The sequence below is a fragment of the Vespula vulgaris genome, chromosome 16 (genome assembly GCF_905475345.1).
Source record: "Vespula vulgaris chromosome 16, iyVesVulg1.1, whole genome shotgun sequence".
NCBI classification, from domain to species: Eukaryota; Metazoa; Arthropoda; class Insecta; order Hymenoptera; family Vespidae; genus Vespula; species Vespula vulgaris.
In genome coordinates this window covers 749,810-766,906 of record NC_066601.1, presented here as the reverse complement: position 1 = coordinate 766,906, position 17,097 = coordinate 749,810, and the positions used below count along the sequence as shown (strand labels likewise).

The 17,097-nt window shown below is 33.0% G+C and overlaps 1 protein-coding gene across 2 annotated transcripts in view; it reads right to left on the bottom strand.

Moving 5' to 3' along the window:
• LOC127069638 (MAP/microtubule affinity-regulating kinase 3-like) overlaps positions 1–15,379 on the bottom strand; it is a 347,554-nt gene extending 332,175 nt beyond the window's left edge. The window contains exon 1 of one of the 2 annotated variants that reach the window (XM_051006841.1): positions 14,695–15,379. In XM_051006841.1, coding sequence (XP_050862798.1) covers positions 14,695–14,841 — 147 coding nt within the window. In that variant the 5' untranslated portion in view covers positions 14,842–15,379. The remainder of the gene's footprint in view (positions 1–14,694) is intronic. The other variant, XM_051006840.1, reaches the window with a different exon arrangement.
• Positions 15,380–17,097: the final 1,718 nt, after the last annotated feature.

The following is a 17,097-nucleotide window of genomic DNA, read 5'->3' as shown; positions in this document are numbered from 1 at the left end:
GACGAATACTACGACGACGACCATGACAACTACTACTACTACTACTACTACACTACTACTACTATGATTCTTCTTATTCGTCGAAAGGAATTAGAGAAAGAAACGAGTCTGGAATTAGTCTGGTTCGAACTGACTCTCGTCCATCTTCGTCGACGTTATCGTTGACGTTGTCTTTAAAACATTGTTGTGTTTTTCTTTTGCCTCTTAAGAGGACCTTGAATAAAGATACGCTTCGACTATTTTCACTCCCACTTTTTCTTCTTTTTTTCTTTTTTCTTCTCTCCTTCTCTTTCTCTTCTTCTTCTCTCTTTTTCTTTCTTTCACTCTCTCTCTCTCTCTCTCTCTCTCTTAACAACAGATTGAACACATTGAAGTATCAAGATCAACACACCTTAAAGAAATTTTCGTTAACTTCGAAGTAAACCTCTCGTTGGTGCTGCTCCATTACGATAATGTAAACTGTTTATCATAATATACTTTAACTTTATTAATGGAGAAGAATAAATTGAATGAACGTAGCGTTAAGTAAATAAACAAAATTTTCAATGACTTTTCTTAAGAGATTCCTTTGAATATTATCAATGGGGTTATTATTTCGATGGTGTCTGTATTAATACAAAGGACACACTTGTTTTTGGAAATAGATTTTCTTACGAATTGGATGATAATCGATATCTATCGTTGCAATATCATTCTCTCTCTCTCTCTCTCTCCCTCTCTCTCTCTCTGTTTCTTTTTTATACGACATGTACATACCTATGTATACATATACATATATGTACTTAGTTTGATTCTCTCGTCGATTCGCCTACGCATTACTCGTTCAATAGAGATACATGTATATATATATAGGTATGTGCGTGTGTGTGTGTCTACCTGTGTATGTGTGTACACGAATCGGCACTTGGAAATTATCAAGATTAACGTTCCACACGCATCCCATCTCTGTTTTTCTAAGCTTCGAGTTGAACAGGATACTCGTCGCTTAATTCGGTTACGTAACACACTCGGAGTATCAAGAACACATCATGATTTTCTTCCATCGCTAACATAATTCCGAATTACGATGCGTATCACGAATTTACAGTAAAATATATATATATTACATTATATTTTATATATACATAATATATATATATTATTTTATTATTAAAAAAAATAATATATAATATACTTGTACGAGGCGAATAAATATCAAACGAAATAAATATCTTTAATAAATCGTCAGGCTCGATCTTCGTAGGAAAAAATGAAAAAAAAAAAGAAAAAAGAAAGAAAAAACGAAAAGAAAAAGAACGAAACGCTCTAAAAATCAAAAAGGAAAAGAAAGCAAAGAGAAAAAGAGGAAAGAGAACAACGAAAGAAACGAAACGATTCAACCAAACAAAAAAAAAAAAAACATAAATAAAACAAAACAAAAGAAGTAAAAGAACCGTCTTACCTGATGCAAACCTACTTTTTTCCTTTTCTCTCTCTCTCTCTCTCTCTTTCTCTCTCTCTCTTATGGCGTTAAACGAATCTCAAGCTAGGAGAGAGTCTCTAAATCAGCAGCGATAAAAACGGCACGCAACGTCGTCGTAAAATATAATTTCGTGAAAAACGTGGATGTTGAAAGGAAATAAGAGTAGGTGGTTGTGCCAATAGTAATAGTAATAGTAATAATAATAATAATAGTAGTAGTAGTAGTAGTAATAGTAATATGTGGTAGTAGTGATAATAATGGTGGATAGGGTAGGATATGATGGGGTAGAGTAGGGGTAAGGGAAATAGGACGAGTAATCTGTCGACGTTGTAACCCGTTTTATAAATCACGCGTCGGTAAGAGAACAGACAGGGAATTAGCGCTGAGTCGTTATTTCATTTTATAGCTATATAAAGCGCCGATCCACGACAGAGAAGTTAAAAGCGCTTTTATTACGAGTATATCCTGATTATCCCGTTCGTTTAAGGATCGAGAGTCAAAGTCTATGTATCTCTTTCTTTCTTTCTTTCTATCTCTTTCTCTTTCTCTTTTCCGCTTTCTATCTTTATCTATCTATCTATCTATCTATCTATCTATCTTTCTATCTTTCTATCTATCTATCTCTCTCGTTCGAATCCTGTTACGTTGCGGCTGGATACGGACGGATGAACGGATAGATGGATAGACGGACCGACGGATGGACGGATGGGCGGGCCCGACGAATAAGGCAAATTTTTTGTCCGACTCTAACCTCCGGCAGAAAGAAAGAGAAAGAGAAAGAGAGAAAGAGAAAGAGAGAGAGAGAGAGAGAGAGGAAGATAGAAACGGTGTGGTTGTATCCGCGAGCCCGATTCCACGGACCCGTCTCTTTTCGATAGACCGACCTTCCAAGAACTACGTCGGACTTAATTATATTACCCACCGAATATAACGAGTCTTGTATTTGTCACTAGAGCATGTCTGACCGCCATCTTATGTCCTTTCAAAGGAAAGCAAAACTTGTATCAAAAAGCGATTAAAAACCGACTCCAAGGATTACGTAACTAACTGATATCATATACGAAGTTTATGACGAAAGTTTCGTTTTAATTAACAACACTCTATGATCGTACGTATGTGTTTGTATATGCGTATCATCGCACGTGTTTCTCAAAAGTGAAACAATCGTATCGGGCAAATTTGTTACGTTTTTAATTATTTCATTGAAATACGTTTGAATACGTCAGGAGAGAGAGAAGAAAAATAAAAAAACAAAAAAAAAAGAATGAAGAAAAGAAAATTTGCTTTGTACTTTTTCATTCTCGTCCATTGAAAACTCATACATACGAAGTATGGTAAAGGTTACGATTAATTATAATTTTATATTTGTAGTTAAGTTTTGAAGTTAATTTATTAGCATCGTCTGATTTATATTCGGCAAAATTTAATCCTTTTCTTTTCATTTCTTTTTATGTTAATTCCGCTAGAGATGGAGTATGGAGGAGACATTTTATCTTGTGCAATTTTTCTTTTTCAAATTAAGTGAATCTCGATAACTCTCTCTTTATTTCTTCTCGTACCTGTAAATAACTCGAACCGAAAAACCGGTCGTCGCGATATCTTGAATAACCCTCTCAGCCGAGGAAGGACCGAGACTGAGAATCCCACGCGAGTTTTAGCGACTGTTCGAATAGTTAGTCGGTTCTCGAAAGAGAGTCGTCGATCGAATCATTTCCGTCTTTGCGATCACGGAAATTACACGAAATTTCTGGGGTGATCATGATTCTTGCCTTCTCTTTTCTCTCTCTCTCTCTCTCTCTCTGTTTCTCTTTATCTATCTATCTCTCATTCTCATTCCCATATAGCAAATGGTTCGTTCAAGATATAAATGTAAGATCTTCAAACGATTCTTGAGATTTAATCATCGTATTTGTTTCTCTTTTCAATACCAATCGAACGACAAATCCACTGTAATTATCAATAATTATCAATAATTTTTGTATACGTTTTAATATTAATATATCAAATAGTTCATTTAATAACGATAGGTAAATCTTTGAATTTTTTTTTAAATGTAGTAAAGAAATAGAAAAGAAGAAAATGTTTGTATCAATTATTCAACATAAAATATAACATTGAAATGAGGAGAGAAAAAAGGAAACTGTATGATTAAGAGTATTTTGAACTTTTTGAAATGGATCAAAATATATCGCACCATTTATAAAATGTTAATTAAGGAAACTGTGCTACAATTTTCTAACCCTTATTTATTTATTTTTTTTAATCTATAACTTCTGTGTAACTCCTCGTACATTTGTCCAAGATTTCCAAACACGATTCTTGAAATTTAATCATCGTATTTGTTTCTCTTTTCAATACCAATCGAACAACAAATCCACTGTAATTATCAATAATTATTAATAATTTTTTATACATTCGTTTTAATATTAATACATCAAATGATTCATTTAATAACGACACATAAATCTTTGAGGTACACGATTTAAAAAAAAAAGAATCAGAACCCAAGTAGTACAGAATTTTTCTTAAAAATATCCCACCACTTATAAAAAGTTAGCTAAGCAAAACTAATAATAATTTCTAAACAAAGAGTTAAAACATTTTTTTAAAAATCTCCTCATACACTTGTCTGCACTAAATACGTAATAATATTTTTATACAACAATCTTATCATTCCGTTTATTAGCTTATTATTTCCATCTCGGTCTCTTCTTCTCCCTCTCTCTTTTTCTCTATCTGTCGTGCAATTGAGTGGTAGATTCCTGCTTTTGAAATTGCGAATCCATAACGTTCTCGGTCTAGACGGTGTTGTACACACGATGCGGGCTCACAGTGCATATGTCCTCAGGGAAATACATCGTTCCGCCGCGACGAACGACGGCAAAACTTTATGGAGAGACGCAAACCGTGCATAACCTTCCTGTTTGTCTCTCTCTCTCTCTCTCTCTCTATCTCTATCTCTGTCTTTCTCTCTCTGTCTCTCTGTCTCTATCTATCTATCTATTTATCTCTCTATCTCACTGTCTCTCCCTGTCTACTTTTTCGTTCATTTTCCTTGCTCTTTTTTTTTGTTTTGCTCAGCGAGCTGGAATAATCGAGATGTCGAAAACGAGGGAAGACCGTCCACCTTGCGGCTACATTATTTTTGGATATTGCCTAGTGGTAACTGCAGAACGAGTAAAACGCATCCGTGTCTGGATTGCGTTCGTTCTCTAACTCGTTAATTAATACATTCGTTGCTACGAATGCTACGAATTCACAAAAATTGTTTACCATGCTTTGATGCATGTGACGTCGTTCGTTGTCATCAACTATATCGAATGAATAAAAAATATATGTGTGTGTGTGTGTGTGTGTGTATTTATATATAAAGCGAAGCTAACAAAGGTATTTGTTTTTGAAAACGCAACGGATCTGTTAACATACGAGAAAATAGAAATGGTTATTTTCAAAGGATGCGATCGAAACCGATCAAATCGATAATCGATATAATCAATCGACTTTTTTATTCATAAATGATCGATATCATAATTACTATCTTGTCGATAAAACAATTACTTTGATCAAATATATATATATATATATATATATATATATATATATATATATATATATATAGGTATGTATAGTAATCATATTAATCGTGAAATTCTAAAATAATCAGAAAGAACGTTGATATTTATGTTCATATTCCTCAGAGAATATTAATTTTTATTTTATTGAATCCTTTCCGTTTGGATTGCGTGTTCGATTTTGGGACAACTCGTAAGGATGAATTATTCGTATTAATAATTTGAGCTGAATAAAATTACGAACGATTCCACGTTTATTCGACATAATGGAAAATTATTACGAAGAATAAAACGATATACTATATACATACGCGCTCATGTATTTGTATTTTTCAAATAATATATACCCCATAATAAAAATACGAAATTATAATGGAGGAAATTTGAAATCGCATGCGGGCCAGTATCTTTTAAATATTGTTTCAAAATTACAAATACAATTATATATAATTAATAATAATAATAATAATAATTTTTTCGTAACAAAGTCAATCTATCAGTTCATACGTATTCCTCGAAAGCTTAATTTTTGAGAAATATCATTTATACGAAAAGCTTCGAATTTTATTATTTTTCTGTTCAGACACAAAAAAAAAAGGAGAAGAAAAAATAACAGATATAATCATCGCTATTATACTTATGCTTATGCTTATGTGCATGTTATCGCTGCTAATGCTTAATTATCACATCGAGAGTAACTCAAAGTACAAAACAAAAAGACAGAGAGAGAGAGAGAGAGAGAGAAATGAATAAAAAATAAAAAATATAAAAGAAAAGAAAGAAAGGGAGAAAGAGAGAAAATAAATACAAGTAATTTTCCCCTTTCGACGTTACTCGTAAGTGCTCCAGGCAACGAGCTTGCAAGAGCTTTTCATGTCCTACGGAACGATCTAATTGCGACGTACATATGTATGTATATAGTAGATAGGTACCTACATATATGTATGTCGTTTAAAGGTCGAAGGATGAAAGAGCGTCGGGACGCAACGGATCCGATTAATTAAATCCCGTTGAGTTCGTCCTGGCTCTTCGAGAAAAGGGAATTTGTTGCTTGTATATAAACCTGTATATATGTCCTCTAGGTATATCTATATGTGTGACCCTACGTAACGTATCATATACAATATATATGTCTGTCTGTCTGTATGTATGTATATATTTCTGTACGTATGTATATATTTATGTATGTATGTGTGTATGTAATAGCAATACGTCGGGGGTAGTTTCGTGTCAAAAGGAAAGGAAATTGGGGCTCAAGGGCCTTTGATTTCCCACTCGAAGATTCTTTTCTGACCGTTTGCTCTCTCTCTCCCTCTCTCTCTCTCTCTTATTCGTGTATATATGTGTATAATGTATGTTTGTATATATATATATATATATATATATATATATATATATATATATATATATATACAAACATACATACAGTCCCTACAACGTTAACAACTCCGTACGAGTACAACTCTAGTTAGGGCGATTACCATGAGTTTTTAAGGGTAACCAACGGGAAAGAAGAAAGGAAGAGAGGAGAGGGGAGATAGGGGTAAAAGTAGGGGGAATGGAGAAAAAAACGAGAGAGAGAGAGAGAGAGAGACAAAAAGAAAAAATATTTTAAAAAAAGAACGAAAAGAAAAAAAATAGAAAACGTGGCTCGAGTACGGTACTTAACGACGACGTTGTTAAAAAAAAAAAAGGTTTGGGCCCATGGTCGTGGGACTTGTTAAGAGTTGCGATCGTTTTTCTCGTTGACTCGAAGCTAACTAAAAGATCATTTTGACTTTTTCAACATTTCAATATTGAACTGAAAAATTGAACGTTAACGTCGAGATGATTCGAGTTACTCGATGTCTTAGAGATAACGAATAAATTGAAATGAAATTAATAAGATCGTTCGTTACGATCTAATATCACGTAATTAATATCATCTAATTTAAATCGTTACGATCTAAATATCACATTTACTATCCCAATATGTTGATGAAGATAAAGTTATTTTTTTTTTCTACGATTTAAGAACCTTCTATCTTATTTTAATCATTTTCATATCCACTCGCGGATTTATATTTTAACAAGCGGATAATTAGATCGAATAGACTAATCGATTTTTTCAATTTTATTAGTCTTATTATTATTAATACAATTTCATTCAGTTTTATCTTTAATATTAGAAAATCAATATATATTTTCTCTCTCTCTGTCTCAGACACACTAGTGAAGATTATAGCATTAACAAGAAATACTTTTGAAGACGAGAAAACTCGAAATAATTATCTGTCGATCGACAAGATCCAAAATAAAAAAAAAAAAAGAAAGAGACAAAAAAGACAGAGAGAAAGAGAGAGGAGAGTGTGGTCAACCGAATCGAGACCTTTTCAACTGGCGAGAAAGGACTTTGGTGAATCGGGAGGGGTCAGGTACGAAGGGTCCGTAAGAGAAAACAAGAGAGAAAGAAACAGAGAAAAAAGTGAGAGAGAGAGAGAGAGAGAGAGAGAGAGAGAGAGAGAGAGAGGTATATCGAAGCGATTTTGGCAGGTCTGCCCTCACGTTGTGCCCTCACAGTGGGGCCTCACGTTGGGGCCCACCGTGCGAGTAACTCGAAACCGTGCTTGTGTGCTCCCTTCTTCTATTTTCTTCCCTCCCTCTTTCCTCCTACACACCCGGTGTCTCGTACTCCTTTTGGAATCTCCTCTTTCCCTCTCTTCTGAACGAGGACGTCAAAGAGGGAATGAGAGAGAGAGAGAGAAAGAGAGAGAGAGTTAAGGTACAATCTGGTAGGTCTATCGTCGACTCATAATCGATGCTAAATATGCTCCAACGAGAGGAAAAAACGTGATTGTGTTTGAGTGAATGTATATGTGGGTGTGTAAGGAAGAGAGAGAATGAGAGAGAATGCGTGTAAGGTGAGCCAAGGTAACGAAGATTCGAGAGACGACGAACGGAGACATTCGATAGACATTCGAGATCCCCCATTCGTGTATTTTAATATAAACGTGAACACTAACACAAATATTTTTAATCCCATAAATCCATATCGTTTGCTTTTAACTACGATATATGTATGTACATGTATATATGTAGCTATCTATGTGAAATGAGATGAAATTTTAGAACATCGAATTTATCTTGATGTTATTTGTGATCGATTAAATTATTGGATAGGTGATATAATCGAAAAAGTAATTGATAGATCTTTGTCAAAACTATGTTTAATGTCTCGTCCTATCGAAAATAATATACGTTCAAAACGTATGCGTTTCTCTAGGGTATCGATTCTTACGTAATACGTTTGAAATAGTAAATGCGACAGATCTGTTGCATCGTATTCGATGATGCATTCAATTTTTTGATCTCGATCGAAAGGAAAAAATCCGTTCGTTCGTTTCTCAAAGAAATATATTGACCATCTCGATAAATCGATTATATATTTTCTTGCGATTGAATTACGATGCTTGTATTTTAACCTTTTTTTTTCTTTTTTTTTTTTTTTTCTTTACATTATTATCATTATCAATCCTTATCACTCTCGAACAAGTATATTTGCGCAAGATTTATATTTTTTAAATATTAAAAAAAAAAAAAGAGAGAGAGAGAAAAAGAAAAATTAATAAACGATAAGGGTTTCGAGATAATACTTCGCTAAGAAGAAAAACGTATAAACACGAGAATACGTTTAATTCCAAATGTCAAAGTAAGATCGGCTAGATCGTGTAGATACCGATCGAAAACTCATTTAAAATTACGATCATCGTAACCTTCGCGATTATTCGAAAGTAACGGCCGTTATATTCCGAAGCGTCATTCGACCCTGAAAATCTACACTTTCGCGAACGTGTATAATGGCGAATCAATGGAAATTCAAAGTCGACGGTTGCATCTGAATCTGTAATCAGTTGAGTTCTTTCTTTACTTCGACTAGAATGAGCAGAGACACATTTATATATATGAACGTGTACATACACAGACACATGTAGATTCTTTTTTTCTTTTGCCATTCTCGATTGTTTACGTGAAGTTAAAAAACGAAAGAACGTCCTCCAACGGAGAGAACGAAGAGAACGAAGACGAGGCCAACGAAGAGAACGAAGAGAAGACGAAAACGACGTTCATCGTTTCGAAGGTAAAGCAAGGAAGGAAGAAAGGAAGGAAGGAAGGAAGGAAGGAAGGAAGGAAGGAAACGGTGAGGATAAAAAAGAATGTGGTTGCAAACGAGCTAACTCCGAGCACGTACTCACCGATCCATGGGGGGAGATAGTAGTTGGCAAGCGCCACCGTGCAAAGAAGCAGCTGGATCTCCTTGCACTCGTGACAGAAAGAGAAAGAAAGAAAGAAAGAAAGAAGGAAAGAAGGAAGGAAGGAAGGAAGGAAGGAAAGAAAAAAAGAAAGAAAGAAAGATAGAAAATGTATAGATACGTGTATGTATAAGAGAGAAAGAGAGAAAGAGATAGAGAGATAGATAGAGAGCTAGTCGTCGTAGACCATATATATATCGAAGGTGGTTAGCAAAGGTGCTTTTACCGGAGGTGCTTACCGGTATGGTACCGTCCCTCTTCGATCTATGTATCGTCGTATAAGGTATTTCAAAGACGACGGCGCGACAAGACAACTCGAGTGGCCCTTATAGAGGCTCGCGAGTAAGGTGCCAAGAGACACCTTGGTCGAGAACCAGAAGGTAGGTGCACTCGTCGATCTTTCCACCAACTCGATATATGATCACGTTGGAAGCAAACTAGAACGATTAGAGAAACATCTTGGTGAGAGAATGAAGGTAGAGGTAGAAGAGAAAGGAGAGTAGTAAGAGGACGAAGAAGAGGAAAAGAAAACAGAAAAAGAAGATGAAGATGATGAAGAAGAAGAGAGTTTCGAGCAACACCACGTTAGAACGTCGTGCTTTTCAAGATTCAACGTTCTGCCGAACGTCGATCGTCGCCTTCGAGTGGAAGGCCACTTGTAGAGTTGAACAAAATAAAGAGATATAGCTTGAACAAGTTCTTTTCTTTTATTTTTTTTTTTATTTTTTCTTTCCTTTCTTTCTTTCTTCTTTTTCCTCTCCTTTTTTTTCTCTTAAATCGAATCACGGCGTATTTCGCAGCAATGTTCGCTAAGTGTGTATATATGTGTATATATATATATATATATATATATATATATATATATATATATATATATATCGGCGTAGGCGGTCTTTCTTTTACAAGATAATCCATTCTCGAGAGCGTAGACGACAAGTTCGAGAGAGATAAGAATCGAGAAAAATAGTGATTCTTTTTCCTCCCAAGTATATTCCTCGTAGTGCATGGTAAACGTCGTAAAGTTTACAATCGCGTTTCTCTACCCTGACACTCGACACGCTCGTCGTCCGATGTCGACCTAACGAGAACGTCTTAGGGTCAAAGCTTGCAAAAATACCGACACTACCGAACGGTCTTCCTCGGATCAATCGTTTCTTTATATATATATATATATATATATATATATATATATATATATATATATTCTCTTCTTTTATTCCCTCTTATCGCGACTCCTATGTCCGTGTGCTATCTCGCTTAGAACTGAGAACGATAAATCAATTATACGTGTGACGCGATTTTTTCCTCTTCTTTTTTCTTTCATTTCTTTTATTTCTTTTCTTTTTTATAACTAACTAGAGTTTCCATACAAGGAGAGAAGAAGGGGAATGAGAAACGTATAAGAGAGCTTATCGGTTTCTGATAATTAGCGAATCAGCTTATACACGCATACACACACATATATGTCTTGAAATTAATAATGATTATAATGAGACTATGATAACGACGACGACAATGATGATGATGATGATGATAATGATGATAATGATAATGATGATAATGACGACGACGACGACGACGACGACGATGATGATGATGATGATGATGATGATGATGATGATGATAATGGTGGTGATGATGATGACGAATGAAGGATACAACGGGCAGGTCTAAAGTGTATAGAAATTACGGCGCGGTGACGAGGCACGATAAACCGCAAAGAGTAGCACGTTATCGGCGTGTTACGCGCGATAACCACGAACGCTTCTCGGTAGAGGTAACTCCATCGTTCCACGAAACTCAAGATCGTCCTTGCTAAACGTTACAATATCGTCGTCTACGACTGGAAGTCCTTCGAATTCGCCGATAACCACGTCGTTATACATATATCCTCCTCCACCTCCTCCTCCTCATCCTCATCCTCTTTTTCCTCTTTCTCCTCCACCTCTACTTCAAAACGACCGTAATCAAACCGACTGTAATCCCGCTTCCGAGAAAACTTAGTCAAGGTTTCTTTTCTTTTCGATATTTTCCTTCGTCCGAAAAATAATAGTAAGAATAATAATGATAATAATAATAAGAATAAGAATAAGAATAAGAATAATAATAATAATAATGATAATGATAATGATAATAATAATAGTAGTAATAATGATAATGATAATAATGATGATAATAATAATAGTAATAATAATAATAAAACAAAGAATTAATAATATTAATAATAATAATGATAACAAAAATAATAGTAGTAATAATGATAATAAAACAAAAAAATAATAGTAATAATAATAATAAAATAAGAAAATAATAATAGTAGTAATAATAATAATAAAACAAAAAAATAATAATAGTAATAATAATAATAACAATAATGATAATAAGAATGATGATGATGATGATGATGATGATGATGATGATAACGATAATTTCTAATTAGCGATGTAAGAGTATCTATAAACATTATTTATTTTATCACATTTTATTTTCATTATTTATAAAAACGTTGGTGATCTTTATTTTCGGACATTTTCCTTTTTACGTGTACATTTTTTTTTCTTATTTAAACGTGTAATTTTCTTTATTCTTAATTCACTCTCATGACGTTTGCATATGACATGTGTAGTTAAATATGAACCATGAATTTTACATGTAATATATATATATATATATATATGCGAACATGTGTATGCGAACATGTTTCACACGTGAACGTGTTATGACAAAGAATAAGTATTTCTCATTAAATTGTAGATATGGATATATATTTTATTATCAAATCGAGAGACATTTCAAAAAGATCATCGATAAACAGTATTTAAAAATTATCGATTTTATTTAATAAGTTTTTAACATGTTATTTTTGTAACATTAAAAAAAAAGAATTTCGAAATACAATCATTCTCTTCTAGTATAAGATATAAGAAATAAATATCTAATTTGAAAACTTATGAATTCTTTCCAATGAATTAGTTTTTTGTACGTGTACAAAAAAAGAATGTCATAAATTTTATAAGACGAGTTGAGATAACGATTTGTAAGAAAAGAAAGATATTAAAATATAAAATAACAATAATACTTTTCTTTTACTTTTTCTTATCTATTTTTCTCTTTTTATTCTTTCGATCCCATACAGAAAATATTTGAAAATATTATTCATAGGAAGATTTAAAAAGTCTCGGATATAATTTATCAAATTCAAAATCATTTTATTCGGAACATATATATCAGGACAAACAATCAAGCTACTTCTTTCTACTACTCGTTTTACCCCTAATATTTAAACAACGTAATATGAAGAGTAAAGATTCAAGAAAAATTAAAAAAAAAAGAAGAAAATAATAATAACAATAATAAGAAGAAGAAAATAAGAAAAAAATTAAATCAGACGACTTAGTTTTTGAATGTCCTTATTGTACCAATTCTCATAAGATATAATTAGGATAAATTTTTTATTAAGATGTATTCTAAATAGATAGAGATGGGAAAGAAATTAAAAGGTACATGAAGGCTTATTTTTTATTGTTCTTTCTCTCTTTCTCTTCTCTCTCGTTATATATATATATATATATATATATATATATATATATATTTTGTATGTAGGATATATATATGAGATATATATATAAAACTAAAGTTGCATATAACCATATACATACATATATATATATATATATATATATATATATATATATATATATATGTGTGTGTGTGTGTGTAAAGAAAGAGAGAGAGAAAGACTGAGGAGGAAAATATATATAATATATATATAAAACATATATACATCTATCTCTTTGTTCTTTCTTTATTCTCCCTCTTTTTTCGCGTATTTTAACAACATTTCATCGAGAATAGGCGTCATAACGAATCGGTTAACGCGTGAGAGCACCGGCACGTTCCAATTGGAGGAGACGGGCTTATAAAGCGAGAGAAACCCAGGTAAATGGAAGCTAGAAAACGAATATGAAAGAGAAAAAGAGAGAGAGAGAGAGAAAGAGAGAGAAAGAGAGGGAAAAAAGGAATCTGGCCGAGACACAAAACACAAAAGCAAGGAGGATTATTTCCAACGTTCGTTTCTGGGGAATTCGTTTTACTTCAGATGGAAGAATCTCTCGAAGTAAACACCTGGAACGAACTATGGAGATTCTTGGTGCAATATCTATATATGTACATATGTATGTATAATGTGTTATATATATACATATATACATATGTATGTTAATGTATTATATATATATATATATATATATATATATATATATATATATATATAACGAATAGAAAATCGAAAAAAAAAGTAAAGTAAAATAAAAAGAAAGAAAAAAGAAAAGGAAACCAAAAAGTACGATCGCATCGTCGTAAAACTTAAGATTTAAGACTCGAAGAGATTAACTCGATCGTGGACAACACGCAGTCTAAAGTACGATAAACCTCCTTTTTCCTCTCTCTCTCTCTCTCTCTCTCTCTCTCTCTCTCTCTCTCTCTCTCTCTCTCTCTCTCTCTCTTACGCTCGAGTTTCTCTCATCCGAACGTCGTAAATCCGAACGTCGAAATGTCCGTTCTCCTCTCTAAAAGATTTTTCAAGACCTATATAAGAGATCGTTCTTAGAAAAGACTTCTTTCTTCTCTCTCTCTCTCTCTCTCTCTCTCTCTCTTCGTGCGTTATTATTTTATATTCCTTCGCTCTTTTATATTCTCCACGCACGATCGTAATATTTTCATGGCCGAAAATGTTAATAAACGATAGACGTTTCTTTTACGTCTCGTATATTATCTCCTCGTATTCTAATCCCCTTATTTCTTCTCTCTCTTTCTCTCTCTCTCTCTCTCGAGTGAACGTATGCGCAGGCGCACGCGCGCGGTATTTCAAATCGCCTATAATTATTACGAAGCGTGTTTATTCCTATCGATTGCGTATCGCATAGCCTTCCTCTCGTATATCTATATATCTATATACGTCAACACGATATTCTAGAATTAATGTCGACGTCTAATTTCGTACGATAATTCAATCGATAAGTTAACCTTCATTCGATCCTCGATCGAGAAAATTATACGATCGTTTACTTTCTTTCTTACAATTAGATCGTTCCTATATAATCTATGTCCGTCTATCTATCTATGATATTCATATGTATACGTGTATGTATGTGTATATCATATAATCCATTTCTATCGTTTTCTAAATATATACCACGAATAAACACCTGCCGCTAACTTCAGTTTCATTATCGAATTAGATCAAAACTAACCTCAAAATTAATGAAAAACTTTCAGACATTTGTCGATTCTCTAACGTTATTTAATATCTGTAAATATGGTTAGTCGATTTTGAATTCTATTATTCATCGGAATAAATATGTTTCCTTACCTTGGTCCTCAAAATCGTGTGAATAGCTTCCTCCACCCGTGCGAAATTCCCTTTTCCAAGAAGTCGAATCATTTGATATTTTCCAACGCTGACTAGGGACCTCCTGTTGCTAATACCGCGGTCGACGTTCATATCCGATCGAGTCATTTCCAAAAACGATAAATGGAAATGAACAGAAGAGAGACAGAGAGATACAGAGCAAAGAGACAGACAGAGAGAAACGATGGATGAATTGAATTAGAGAAAGAGAGAAAGAGAGAGAGAGGAAGAGAGAGAGAGAAAGAGAGAAACGATGGATGAAATTTATTAGAAAGAAAGAGCGAGAAAAGGACAGAGAGAGAGAGAAAGAGAGAGAGAAAGAGAGAGAGAAAGAGAGAGAGATAGATAGATAGATAGAGAAAGAAAGAAAGAGAAAGAGAAAGAAGAAATCGTCCAACTCACACTACTTCTACACTTTTCAAGCACACTAACTCAACACTGCACACACATACGCACGGAAACACACGCGCGCGGACGCGCGTAATAATCAAAATCGAAATCGTTGGGATATCTCAATACGGAAGATGAAAGAACGACGAGTAGGTAACCCTTTGACGCTCATAATGAACGCAAGGAACATTAAAAACGTCAAACAATTCGAACATTTTCGAAGAAATTAGAGGAAGGACGGCAGCCAATATGGCGTACGCGAATTTGTGCTGTTGTTACTCTACGCCGATTAAACGAGCGCTCGAATTTGTCTTCTCGCTCACTTTGTTTCTTTCTAATAAGAAAACTCGATATATATATATATATATTTTTATGTATGTATGTTGTATGTTTGTGTGTATGTATGTATGTATATATGTATGTATAGATACATATATATATATATATACACATAGATTTTTCTCTTTTTTTTTTCTTTGAAACAATAAACATCTCGCATCAATTTGATTTTGTTTTCTTTTCTTTCTTTTTTTTATACGCGCGTTCTCGTTTTTCACCGTTAATTTGATGAATAAGGAAACACACACGCATATATATATATATATATTTTTTTTCTTTCATTGAAACAACAAACATCTCGTATGAATTCGATCTTGTTTTGTTTCCTTTTTATTTTATTCTTTTTTTTATGTACACTCGCGTTCTCTCTCGTTTTTCACCGATAATTTGACGCGACGACGACATCAAATATAAAATGACTCGAATAGAAAAGAAGCGACGAGCGTTCACATTTCAACATTAGTTTTCCATACAAGTGATAAGGACGCCACCTGACACCAAATATGAAGCTCGACGATTTGCCGATCGAATCGCGTCTTTTGTTTTCGCACGATTAAGAAAACGTGTTTCAGTGTACAATGTTCAGCATTTTATGCAAGTCACTTTAAATTTTTAACTGTTGGGTGTAACTTACGAATAATCAAACCATGTAACTTCAAACCTGGTAACTTTGTCGCCAATAGCAGGGGTGGCAGAAGGGAAAAGTACTTTTGATGTTAAAAAATATTCAAAGAAATGAAAAAATGAAATTTATTTCTCGATGAAGTCATTTTTTTCTCTTGCTCCTAAATTAAAATCGTATTTAACGAGGAATTGAAAGTTTATCAAAAAAAAAAAAATAAATAAATAAAATTTAATAAAAAAAGTATCATATTTAACGAAGAATTGGAAGGATATGAAAAAATAAATAAATAAATAAAATTTCATGAAAAAGTATCGTATTTAACGAAGAATTGAAAAGATATGAAAAAATAAATAAATGAATGAATAAAATTTAATGGAGAAGTAAAAAATTAAAAATACCAAATAAAATATAATGAAATGGAGAATCTCGCTTGTCCACAGACACGATTTACGCTCTATACGTCTCTGATAATCTGTCTCTATGATTACTTATGTGGTCGTGTTAATTCTAAAATAATAAGAGTATAATAATAAAAAGATAAAAAAAAAACATAAATAGAAAAATAAGAAAATAAATTATAAAAGAAAAAAAATAGAAAGATAAGAAAGAAAAGTATTGTAAAATCGTTATTCTGATTTAAGCTATTAGAAAAAGCTATGAGAATTTTTCGAGCGTCTAACTTCAAAAATTCGATCGTCTACTCGATCTATAAAATTTCGATCTTCTTTATTAAAAAAACGAACGATCGAATCCTTCTTCATTTTATAATAAATATTATTTACTCTGAAACGTACATATCAGTACTTTGCGAGGTGATAGGAGTAAGGATTTATTCGATAGTACTATTTATAACCGATCAGACAATTAAAATTAATATGTTAATTAATTAACCGTGATCCTAACTAGTATAATTATTATACTTATTTCTACGGTCATATGTATGTATATATATATATGTTTGTACGTGTGTTTGTCTTTTAACGAGCGTTATCTATTGCAAAATGATCGCT